This window comes from Propithecus coquereli, unplaced genomic scaffold, assembly GCF_000956105.1.
Source record: "Propithecus coquereli isolate 6110/MARCELLA unplaced genomic scaffold, Pcoq_1.0 Scaffold98, whole genome shotgun sequence".
Lineage (NCBI taxonomy): Eukaryota > Metazoa > Chordata > Mammalia > Primates > Indriidae > Propithecus > Propithecus coquereli.
Genome location: NW_012156173.1, coordinates 1,479,424 through 1,490,937, shown reverse-complemented (window position 1 = coordinate 1,490,937; position 11,514 = coordinate 1,479,424). Strand labels below are relative to the sequence as shown.

Sequence of the window (11,514 nt, the reverse complement as noted above, 5' to 3'; positions counted from 1 at the left end):
TATAATAACCTTTCCCCCATAATAGTCAAACACCTTTTCAGGTCTAGTAGTCTTCAAAAACAATTTTTTAAATTGCTACAAAGATGCTTTTTGTGTAGCTATATGTGATGATTTATCTAGTTCTACATTGTTGGACATTGAGGTTCTTTGTAATGTCTTAGTATTATAAAGATAGCTATAAAAACTATGGCTGTCTTTCCAGCCATCCACAATTACATTTTCATTAAATAATTTTCTGGAAGTAGAATTGCTGAGTCCAGAAGTGTGAAAATTTTAAGGCTTTTATTGTATTGATCGTAGGGACACACAGGGACACTTTCAGAATTGACATTATGGTTTCTAAAAGAAAAGTCTGTGTTGGGTGTGATTCCAGAACTTCAAGTGCCCCGTAGAGCCAAGCTAAGAACGTAGATGAGTGAAGCCTGGCCCTGGGTGATGGGAAACCAGGTGTCAGTGCACACGGAGGTGTGTGTATGTGTGGAGGGGACTTAGGCCAGCTGGAGAGTGTGGGGCTCACCTCATGGGGCTGCCACTTTAGTTAATGTGTACAGTATGAGAATGAGGACTAGTGTATCTAGATCTTCCACAATTTTTTGAGAAGGGCTAGAAATCTGGATTTTTATTTCTAGTCTTTCAGCTTTTAAGTACTGGCTCAAACTGAAAACGAAACTGTGTAAGCCAAAGAGAATGCATTCGTGGACCTCCAGGTGTGGGGCATCAGTTCTAGTAAAGTCATCTTCTTTTTCAAATGGTAAAATATAAACATTGTGATAGAATTATACATGTGCTTCACCTGCATATGTGACAGATTTGAGCAAAGCCCTAATAGAACCTAACATTTGTCTTGTCAGTGATATTAAGTAAATCTGTGACAAAAGTTATTTAATTTCTCAAATGTATTTTGTTACATCATTTGAAAAGAAAAACAGACTAAAATCAGTCAACCATGCTCTTATGAGTTGTACCCAAAGCTTGTTTTTCCACGAACAGAGGGATCCTGATGTATATTGAAATCACCATAGAAACAGGAATTAGTCCCATGTTGTGCAGTTAGTGCATCATTACCAAGTGTCCTGTACAATTTAAATATCTGAAATCAATCAAGCTTCACTGGAGTCATTTAAGTTCAGATTTATACTAGGTTTCCTATAAGTAGAGTAACCCCTGTGTTTATGTCATAAATGTGGATTTTTATTTTCTTCCCTTTTTTTCCTCTTCAGCCTTATTCACAGCATTGCAACCAGGGTGATAAAACTTGCCCATGCGAAGTCCAGTGTGGCCTTGGCTCCAGCCCTAGTGGAAACTTACAGTCGTTTATTGGTCTATATGGAGATAGAGTCTTTGGGCATCAAAGGATTTATCAGTAAGACAGGACTTTCTGAGGTTTATAACCATTGACCCATTCATTGATTCAACAGGTACTCTTCCAGGTGCTGGGATATAGCAGAGAACAAAAGTCATCACCATCATGGAGCTTACATGCTAATGAAGGGGGCAACAAAGTAAAGAAACAAAATGTGCAATATGTCAGGTGATACGTGTTCTAGAGAAAGTAAAGCAAAAAGAGAGATAGGAAGTGAGAGTCAGGGGAAGGTGTTGCATTTTTAAGTAAAGTGGTAAGAAAAGGCTAATGTGCTAAGTACTTAGAACTCAGTGAGCAGGATAGAAGCGGTCCCTGTCCTCAACCAGGTAGATTCTGCCCCGAGGAAGCAATGCTGTTCTCCAGTGTGCACTTAGTCTGCCTTGCAATAGGGAAGGACTTTTCCTATATTGTAGAAGATACCTTATAATGTCTGTTAGTTATTATGCAGTTCTAAATAATAGATACTTTCTATTATGGAAGTGTTTTTTTTGATTCATGCTAATTCTCATTTTTTACCAGCACAGCATAAACTTTAATTTTAAGCGTAGTAACCCTTCTCAGATAATTGAGAGTTGAATAAAACTATCACACCTACCCCGAACAAGGGTGGGTATGATAAAATTTTCTGTATTAAAATGTGAAACTCATACTATGAAAGGTTGGGAACATTAACTTTCCAAAAATAATTTAAAAGGTAACTGAGAAGATAATTTAAAAGCGGAGGAAATTTAGAGTAATTTTTTTCATACCTTTTCTCATTTTATTTTTCTAGATGAACTTGAGTATCGCTTGCCAAATTCCACAAAAAAAAGCAAAATTATTACTTGATGTTATAATTAGGATCTGTTTTTTTCCTAACTATTAAAGTAGAAAATAAGAAGAAAATACTGAGAATTTATATGTATACACATGTGTGTGTGTGTGTGTGTGTGTATTTTCATGATCAAATCTTTACATGCATTTTACTCAAGGTGACTTTCTTCAAATATGTTTTAATGCATAGCTTTTAATAATTGATGCCTTAAACTGTCTTGTTCCTCTAGGTCAGCTTTTGCCAACTGTTTTCAAGTCACATGCATGGGGGATCTTACACACGCTTCTTGAGATGTTCAGCTACCGGATGCACCACATTCAGCCGCATTACAGAGTTCAGCTCCTGAGTCATCTTCATACTTTGGCTGCAGTTGCACAAACAAACCAGAACCAGCTCCATCTCTGGTGAGCTCATTGAATGCTGTCTGTCCTTAAGATTTATTAGAAACTTTGTTGGAGATGGGGATCTTAATCCTTTACCTTATAATTTTTTTTAATTCATTCATCATAAAACTCCTCTGCTTCTAAGGTATTTTATTTCTAGTATAGGAGTGGAGTTGAGTTTTTTGAATAGAAGTTGATTGGCATAGTTGAGTGCTTTGGGATTTTTTGACTGAGAATTAGTACTTCAAGGCCGTTTAGAATGCTAGATTTAAATATACTTCAGATTATGGTTGAAGTGTTAACGTCATTTTGCTTTTACTTTGAATTAAAATATATTTTAGATAGAAAAAATATAATTTTTGAAATATGGTATATCCAGGTGATATTTTTAGTCCTGTAGGCTATAAGCTATCTTTTTCAAATGTATAAAAATGTCATAAGATTTTCACTATAAAATTTGGCACCTCACGTTTTTTAAACAAATTAAGCAATGTTTATTCTCAAACAAAAATTTTTGTTGTTTTTTTAAAATCAAAGAAGGGATATTCATAGTTTGCATGTTTTCCCTTTATGATTAACCTAGAATTAGATTTAATTCCATAATTTTGAAATTTTACATGCAACTTTTTCACATTTCTTTTTGTTCCCCTACCTTTCAGTGTTGAGAGCACTGCACTCAGGCTTATAACGGCATTAGGTAGCTCAGAGGTACAGCCACAGTTTACACGCTTCCTTAGTGATCCCAAAACGGTGCTGTCAGCAGAATCTGAAGAACTGAACCGTGCCTTGATATTAACCTTAGCTAGAGCAACTCACGTAACAGGTACAGTGAAAATGCGACCGACACTGACAAAAACAGATGAATTAAAGTGTGCTAGGATTCTACTAAATACTGTATGGGTATAATATATAAAAAAGATACTTTTCGTTTATTCAAAAAAAGCCAGTTGTTTTGATGTCTTCACTGTGTCATACAGTAATGGAGGCTTGTCTGTATACGAACATTCTAACTGGATTGAGCATCAGTTTCCAGCCATTTTACATAACTTTTAAGTAGTGGTTCTTAAGCTTTTTGGTCTCAGGACTGCTTTACACTCTCAAAAAATAAATTGAAATTCCCAAAGACTTTCTATTTATATGGATTATATCTGTGGATATTTATTCTATTAGATATTGAAATAGAGAAATTTTAAAATATTTATTTACTAATTTATTTAAAAATATTAATAAACTCATTACATGTTAACATAAATAACACATTTTTATGAAAAAAGTATATTTTCTAAAGCAAAACTTGAGAAGAGGTGCCATTGTTTCACATTTTTGCTTCTCTCTTTAATGTCTGATATAAAGGAATAGAGCTGGATTCTCATGTCTGCTTATACATTTAGTCTTTAGCAATATGTTGTTATTTTAGCTGATGTAAGTGAAAAAAAATGTGGCTTCAAACAGATGAGATTGAAAAGGAAAAGAGTATTTTAATAGTCTTTTCATATAGTTGTGAATATTTTTTGATTTCACAGCAAAATTGGAAAAATCGTAGTTCCTTAAAGATTGGCTGCAGTGTGGAATCCAAAATCCTACCAATGAATTTTTTGTACTTTGTTGCCTTGTAATCCATTCATCAATTTTGTACATTTAATATATTTTTAAATCCTTACATATTTTATAACTTCATGGATTGATTGGAAAATATCGATTCACTGAGTTACGTAGATCTAGTGAATGTTGACACGTTTCATTATACAGTATCAGAAAATTACATTTGTAATATCACTACAAATTTTGTTAAGAAAAAGTTTTTAAATTTTGGAATGCTATCATGGTATGCTGGTGGCTACAAGTTTTCCAAAACTCCAATTTTTATGTGGAAGGTCAAATTTTATTATTGTTAAAAAGTATTATAGTTTGTTTTCCTTGAAGTGACAAGCTCACTGTTAATTTTCAAGAAAATGTCTGCTAAATGCCTAATCCAAATAACTATAGTTTCCTGTCAGATGTTCTTTCAAGTAAAAATGGAATTCCATGAAAAAAAAAAATCAGCTAATTTCACTCAGTGTTCAAATAATCACACAAGTACTTTTCCTCAAAACACCCATCATACTCTGGAACAGTGTGCATGCTTCTCAATTCGTCACACAGGATATTAAAAATAGATGTCGAGATTTAGTAATTATTACTTCTTCATGAACAACATTCTTAAGTGAAACTGGCACTTTTCTTTCCCCACTGAGAGTGGCCAAGAATACAATGGCCATTAATACAGTCTAGCACCACTGTTTGATTTGTGTGTAGGGCCAGCAATTTTACCACCATTGCTTTTGCACCATCAGTGCGCCTATCAACACAGTGAGAGAGCCAGTGATATCTTGGTCTTATCATTTAAATAGCTTTGACAGTCACTCATTGAATTGATATTAGGGACCCCCAGAGGTCTTCAGACCACATTTTAAGAACTGCTGCTTTAAAGAAATAGTTTTTGAATTTAGCAACCTCAAATACATTTATGTAAAAAAAACTATATTATTTAACATAAATAAACCTTTTCAATTTGCAGATTTATACTTGTAGTGTATAGTTGTTTCATTCACTGGAAAAGAAATCTACTTTCTTAATTCTATTCCCTTGGCACAATACAGTACTGGTAAACCATTGTCAGAGTGAACTAAATGAGCAATAGTGGTGGGCCTGTTCTACTGTCATATCATTGGTACTCTGCAACCTGAAACAAAAGAGATTCACCAATTGTGCTCATATTTACTAGTGTGATCATCCAAATCACCCATAAACTAAGAAAATCTAGGTCCTAAGCTGAATATAACTAGTTAAGCAATAACTACACTGCAGAGAAATTCTCTGAGTGTACATAATTGTTTGTGATTTTTCTCTATAATATCTTTTATGAGTTGTGGATATGATCATTTATATCTAGATTACATCTATTTGTTTATGTTTAGATTTTTTTACAGGCTCTGATTCAATTCAGGGAACTTGGTGTAAAGACATACTTCAGACCATCATGAGTTTTACTCCTCATAATTGGGCTTCACACACCCTTAGCTGTTTTCCAGGCCCTCTACAGGTAATTTGGTGTTGAATTATTTATTGAACACATATGAAATTCTTTTTTCTATGCACAGTGTTATTCTAGGGAGTCAGTCTTGGTGACATCCGAAGAAAGTTAGTTTTTATTTGTTTTTAAAAAAATGTTTGTCATTACTTCTAAAACCTCTCAAGTTGTTCCTTGTCCTACTCTAAGACTGGACATGTTTCTAGAAATTTAATTATTGTGGTTTCATCTTAATAATTAACAGTTTTAGAATCTCATAAAAATTAATACATTACCTGAAAAATTCTTTCTCTCTCATAGAACTGAAATGGGGAGAGATGTAATTTAATGGAGCTTCACAGAGTGTACAGATATTATACTTAACTGAATTTTTTTTTTAAATCACACAAAAAACTGTAAACCTGGCTTTTATAATATGGAGAAAGGCAAATCTCATCTGTCTTCTACTTTTCCGAGAAAATTTAAGGCATGATGAGCATCCATTTCTCATAAGTCTCAGTAGGGCTACAGCAGTGGTTCTCACACTTATCAGAATCACCTGGAGGGCTTCCTAAGCTACAGTTTGCTGGGCCTCAGAGCTTGAGGCCGTAGACCTGGGATTGGGTCTGAGCATTTGCATTTCTTGCAAGACCCAGGTGATACTGATACTGCTGGTGTTGGGACCACACTCTGAGAACCACTGGGCCAGTGTAATGGATTTTCCTTATAGAGACACTAACATATGTAACCAAAGGGTAAATACATATTTTCCCCCTTTTTTTCTCTAAGATTAGCAGAAGTACCAACAGATGACTGAAGAAGCTTTGAATTCAAGCTTGCTTAGCTTGTCTGTTTAGGAAATCTAGGAAAAAGAATTTTGCAGATAATCTAGTCAAGCCTATGGACTTTCCAGGTATGGAAATTCAGGCTTTAATTACTGAGTTGCTCAAGGTCACCTAGCAATTATTAATGTCAGAATCAAATCTAAAACTGGTTTCTTAACTTGATATCCAGTGCTCTTTTTACTATTACCAATGAAATAAACTTTTGGTCTTCCTTTTAGGCATTCTTCAAACAAAATAATGTACCTCAGGAAAGCCGTTTTAATCTGAAAAAAAACGTGGAGGAGGAATATAGGAAGTGGAAGTCAATGAGCAATGAAAGTGACATCATTACCCACTTTGTGCAGAGCTCTCCTCCTCTCTTTCTTTGTCTTCTCTGGAAAATGCTCTTGGAAACAGATCATATTAATCAGATTGGCTACAGGTGAGCCAAAAACCTAATTTACATTCCATTTGGCAAACTGCTCTAACCATACAGCAATGGAATTTATGTTTTACTCTCTGCCTTCCAGAGTATTAGAGAGAATTGGTGCCAGGGCCTTGGTAGCCCATGTGAGAACATTTGCAGATTTCCTGGTATATGAGTTCTCTACCTCAGCAGGGGGTCAACAACTCAATAAATGCATTGAAATTCTTAATGACATGGTATGGAAATACAACATTGTTACATTGGACAGATTAATTCTCTGCCTGGTAAGAATAAGTATCTAAACTTTCTTATTCTCTTTTGGATCAAGGTGTGTGACTGATAGATCTTGTGCTGATCTACTCTATATTGCCTTGAAGAATTTAATGGATTTATACTTATAATCAAGCATTGTTATCCCTTCCCTAAGGAGCTAGAGATTTCCCAATTTCCTTATTCATTCATTCAGTAAGTGTATATGGAGTATCTACTATGTTCTAGGCACAGAAGATACAGAAGTAAATAAAATAGATAGGGTCCTACCTTGTGATGCTCTAAAAACAGAAGCGGTTAGACCCTGAATTGATTTTCTAAAGAATCCCACTAGAGGCAGGAAGTAGTAACAAGTGGCTGCATATCTTTGCAGAGTGGTAATATCACCAGTTCTGTACACAGTCATAACTGAATGTTTCTCATAGCCACCCAACATCCCCTGAATGTTTTTTTCTCCTGACTTTGTTATCTATTTCAAGCACATTTTTAAGAAAAGACACTGAACCAGGCTGGAAAATGCTGCATTTAAAACAATTCTATGATGGTGATATTTGGGGTGGCTTAGTTTGTTAACATTAACCCCTAGCTGTGGAGCATAGATCTAAAGATAGTTACAATATGAGGGATGTGTGGAAAGTATCCAACCACCGCTGATATAACAAGAATGGTTACTTGCCTGGATACTTTCCAGACAACCCTCATATATTAGAGGAAATAAGGTAAATCTCTAAATCAGTAAAACAAAAGGATAAGATAGAGATGTGGGGACAATATTGCCAGGAAACAGTGAGCTATCACATCAGCCTAGGTAATGGGTGGTGATGGATAGATTAAATTAAAAACAGTAAAGATAGACATTCCAGGCAGAAGGAATGGTGAGCTAACATGGGCCCCCAAAAAAGGTCAGATATGTTTGAGGAATGCTGAAGGGTTGGTTTGGGATAGACTAGACATCTAAGGAAATTCTAATAATAGTGAGATTTTACTCTAATAAAATTTAGACTATCAAATGGCAGAGCCTTTCTTTTGCGCAGTTTGGGCATTTTTATATAATTTTTCTGTTCTTCGAAGGCCATGCGTAGTCATGAAGGAAACGAAGCCCAGGTTTGTTATTTCATAATTCAGTTGCTGTTACTCAAGCCAAATGATTTCAGAAACCGAGTAAGTGACTTTGTGAAGGAAAATTCCCCAGAGCACTGGCTACAGAACGACTGGCACACGAAGCACATGAATTATCACAAGGTATGAATTCTAATTAGTGTTTCATATAATCCTTTTAAAGCCATACTTAGGCATTTGAGCAATTGATTTGGCTGTTTTCTCTATGGTTCTAATGTTTTCTCTGTGGTCTGTATAGAAGTAAATTAGCTCTCTAAACTTAAAGGTTCTAGAGTTTCTCTAATATTAGAAATAAATTACAACTGCAGTTTTAGTAGACATAAGTATTTATAATATGGAAAGAAGTAAAGTATATAATGTTTCCTTATAAAAATATCTAAACAATATTTTCAAGTTTATTTAGCTCTTTTAAGAGAATAAAAATAGATGCACTAAACATTTATTATGTCCTCACTTCCACAGAAATATCCTGAGAAGCTGTATTTTGAGGGCCTGGCAGAACAGGTCGAGCCTCCTGTACAGATCCAGTCTCCCTATCTGCCCATCTATTTTGGAAATGTGTGTCTACGATTCCTTCCAGTATTTGATATAGTAATCCACAGATTTTTAGAGTTACTTCCAGTATCCAAATCATTGGAGACACTACTGGATCACCTAGGAGGTTTATATAAATTTCATGGTGAGCTTTTTAAAATTTTAATTTCATCTGGTTCCTCTGTAAACAAAAGGCTGGGAGTGACTATGTGGTAGCAGTGGTTCTAAAGGTTTTGTTTTAACTGTTTTTAAAATAGAAGTTTTTTGAGGATAACTGCTATGGATGATGCCATGAAGTATAAAATACACAACATAAAAATATGAATAAAGGTATGAGTTCGGAACAGTGATGTTACTGTAAGTTAAATAGATCTTGGCAGGCTTCTTAGATGGGTAGGATTTCAACTGTGATGCATATGATTTGTACGAGAAGAAGGGAAAAGAGAGTATACTAGGCAGAAGGGAGCATTTGGGAAAATGATGAAGGTAGATAAAATAAGACATACTTGAAGAAAAATTGTCTCATTCAGTTGAATTGAGAATTCTTACCAGAGAGTTCTAGATTCTAGAAATATGGCAGACAAGAGAGATTCTATCTGACTGCAGATCACCTTGAATGCCAGGCTGCAAAGGTTTTATTTTATAACCTGCAGATAATAGTCAACTGGAAGTTATTGAGTAAGATCATGGTATGGGAAGCATTATTTTAGAAAGATAAATCCAATTGTAATCGGTAACATGTCTTAGAAGAAGGAAGCCATTTCAAAAAGCTCAGATGTATAATTAATATCTAAACAAGGATGATGGCATTAAAAATGAGAAAGAAGGGACAAATTGTCAAGAAAGAAGGAGCAGGATTTGATTGGCTGATTATGGGGAGAATATTGAAACAAAAAAATCAAACGCAGCTCTAAAATTTTAAACATAGTAACTGGATAGTGGGAGGGTCAGTGACAGAAATCTGAAGGTCTGGAGCAGCCACTATGGGGACAAAGTGTATTTGTCTGGTGGGCAGCTCTTCTTCTTAGTCTTTAATCTGAGATACCTTCTACCAAAGCAGAAGTATGAGTTGTGTTAACACTATAGAAGAGGCATGAGGTTCAAGTGAGCATTCCCTTAAAAACATTTCTTTTGGATTGGGTGATATATGCACATGGTACAGAATGGTATACAGTGAAAAGTGATTAGTCCCATCCCTGTTCTCCAGCGAGCCAGTTTCATTCTCTGCAGGCCACCACTGTTACCAATTTCTTGTGTATCCTCGCTTAGATATCCTGAGGGTTTTTGTTTTTTGTTTTTTTTTTTGAGACAGAGTCTCACTCTTTTGCCCAGGGTAGAGTGAGTGCCGTGGCGTCAGCTTAGCTCACAGCAACCTCAAACTCCTGGGCTCAAGCAATCCTTCTGCCTCAGCCTCCCGAGTGGCTGGGACTACAGGCATGCGCCACCATGCCCGGCTAATTTTTTCTATATATTTTTAGTTGTCCAATTAATTTCTTTCTATTTTTAGTAGAGACGGGGTCTCGCTCTTGCTCAGGCTGGTTTTGAACTCCTGAGCTCAAACAATCCGCCCACCTCGGCCTCCCAGAGTGCTAGGATTACAGGTGTGAGCCACAGCGCCCGGCCCTAAGGGTGTTTTTTACACAAATAAAATGTAACAAACACACTGTTCTGTCCCTTGTTTTTTCACCTTTATCATATATTAGGGTTGATCGTTTGTTTCAGTACATAAAAAGCTCATATGCCGTAATTTACGTTAATTTACGTTATGTCCCCTGTTTTTGGCTGGTTGTATTGTTTCTAATCTTTTGATGGTGGAAACAGCTGCAATGAAATTCCTTACTATATGTCATTTTTGCTGGGTAAATTTGCAGAAGTGGAATTGCTTCCACTTAAATACAAACAAATGTAAATACAAACTGTGTATTTATTAGAGGCATTCTGAGCCTTCTGCCTGTTCTAAGATTAAAATATTCATTGTATACAGTTGCCTAGCATGTGCAATAGTTTCATAATCTTATGAGCTGTTTTTCAGTGATCTTGAAGGCAGAGGATTAGTTTTTCACAGTTGTCAGTAACCAGATAAACATTGTGGTTTTCTGTTTTCTTCTTGCAGATCGTCCAGTGACTTATCTGTATAATACTCTGCACTATTATGAAATGCACCTGAGAGAGCGCAAATTTCTCAAACGAAAACTTGTCCATGCAATCATTGGCTCGCTCAAGGATAATCGACCACAGGGCTGGTGTCTAAGTGACACTTACCTGAAAAATGCCATGAATGCACGAGAGGAAAATCCCTGGGTTCCAGATGATACCTACTATTGCAGATTGATTGGCAGACTAGTAGATAATATCCTTTTTATTATGATTTTTATGGACTCTCCACAAATAACAGGATTTTGACTTATGAAAACATATATTTTCTTTTTAAGATAACCTTTTTATATATTACAAGGCTTCAATTTTTTTTAAGGATTATTTTCACTTTTACCTCTGTGTAGGTTTGAATTCTTAAATTAGCAGCATCATGCCAGATAGTCTGAAATTCTCTCCACTAAAATTTGTATTTAAAAACAGACTTTGTGGAGATTTGTTTCAAAGAAAAAATCCTATTCTTAAATAAATGTACTATGTATTGTAGCACGTGCATCTATGTGCTCCTGGAGAACATAGGTTCTTGTTGCTTTAAGTAACTCCTTGAATACCTTTAAAAATTTACTCAAGCCAAATG

The 11,514-nt window shown here is 35.4% G+C and overlaps 1 protein-coding gene across 1 annotated transcript in view; it reads left to right on the top strand.

Moving 5' to 3' along the window:
• The window catches only part of MED23 (mediator complex subunit 23), a 63,330-nt gene that overhangs the window by 44,648 nt on the left and 7,168 nt on the right, over positions 1-11,514 (top strand). Inside the window, exons 7-15 of the mRNA XM_012665225.1 lie at positions 1,221-1,363; positions 2,407-2,581; positions 3,220-3,383; positions 5,518-5,642; positions 6,673-6,875; positions 6,964-7,144; positions 8,202-8,372; positions 8,712-8,928; positions 10,897-11,133. Coding sequence (XP_012520679.1) covers positions 1,221-1,363; positions 2,407-2,581; positions 3,220-3,383; positions 5,518-5,642; positions 6,673-6,875; positions 6,964-7,144; positions 8,202-8,372; positions 8,712-8,928; positions 10,897-11,133 — 1,616 coding nt within the window. The remainder of the gene's footprint in view (positions 1-1,220; positions 1,364-2,406; positions 2,582-3,219; positions 3,384-5,517; positions 5,643-6,672; positions 6,876-6,963; positions 7,145-8,201; positions 8,373-8,711; positions 8,929-10,896; positions 11,134-11,514) is intronic.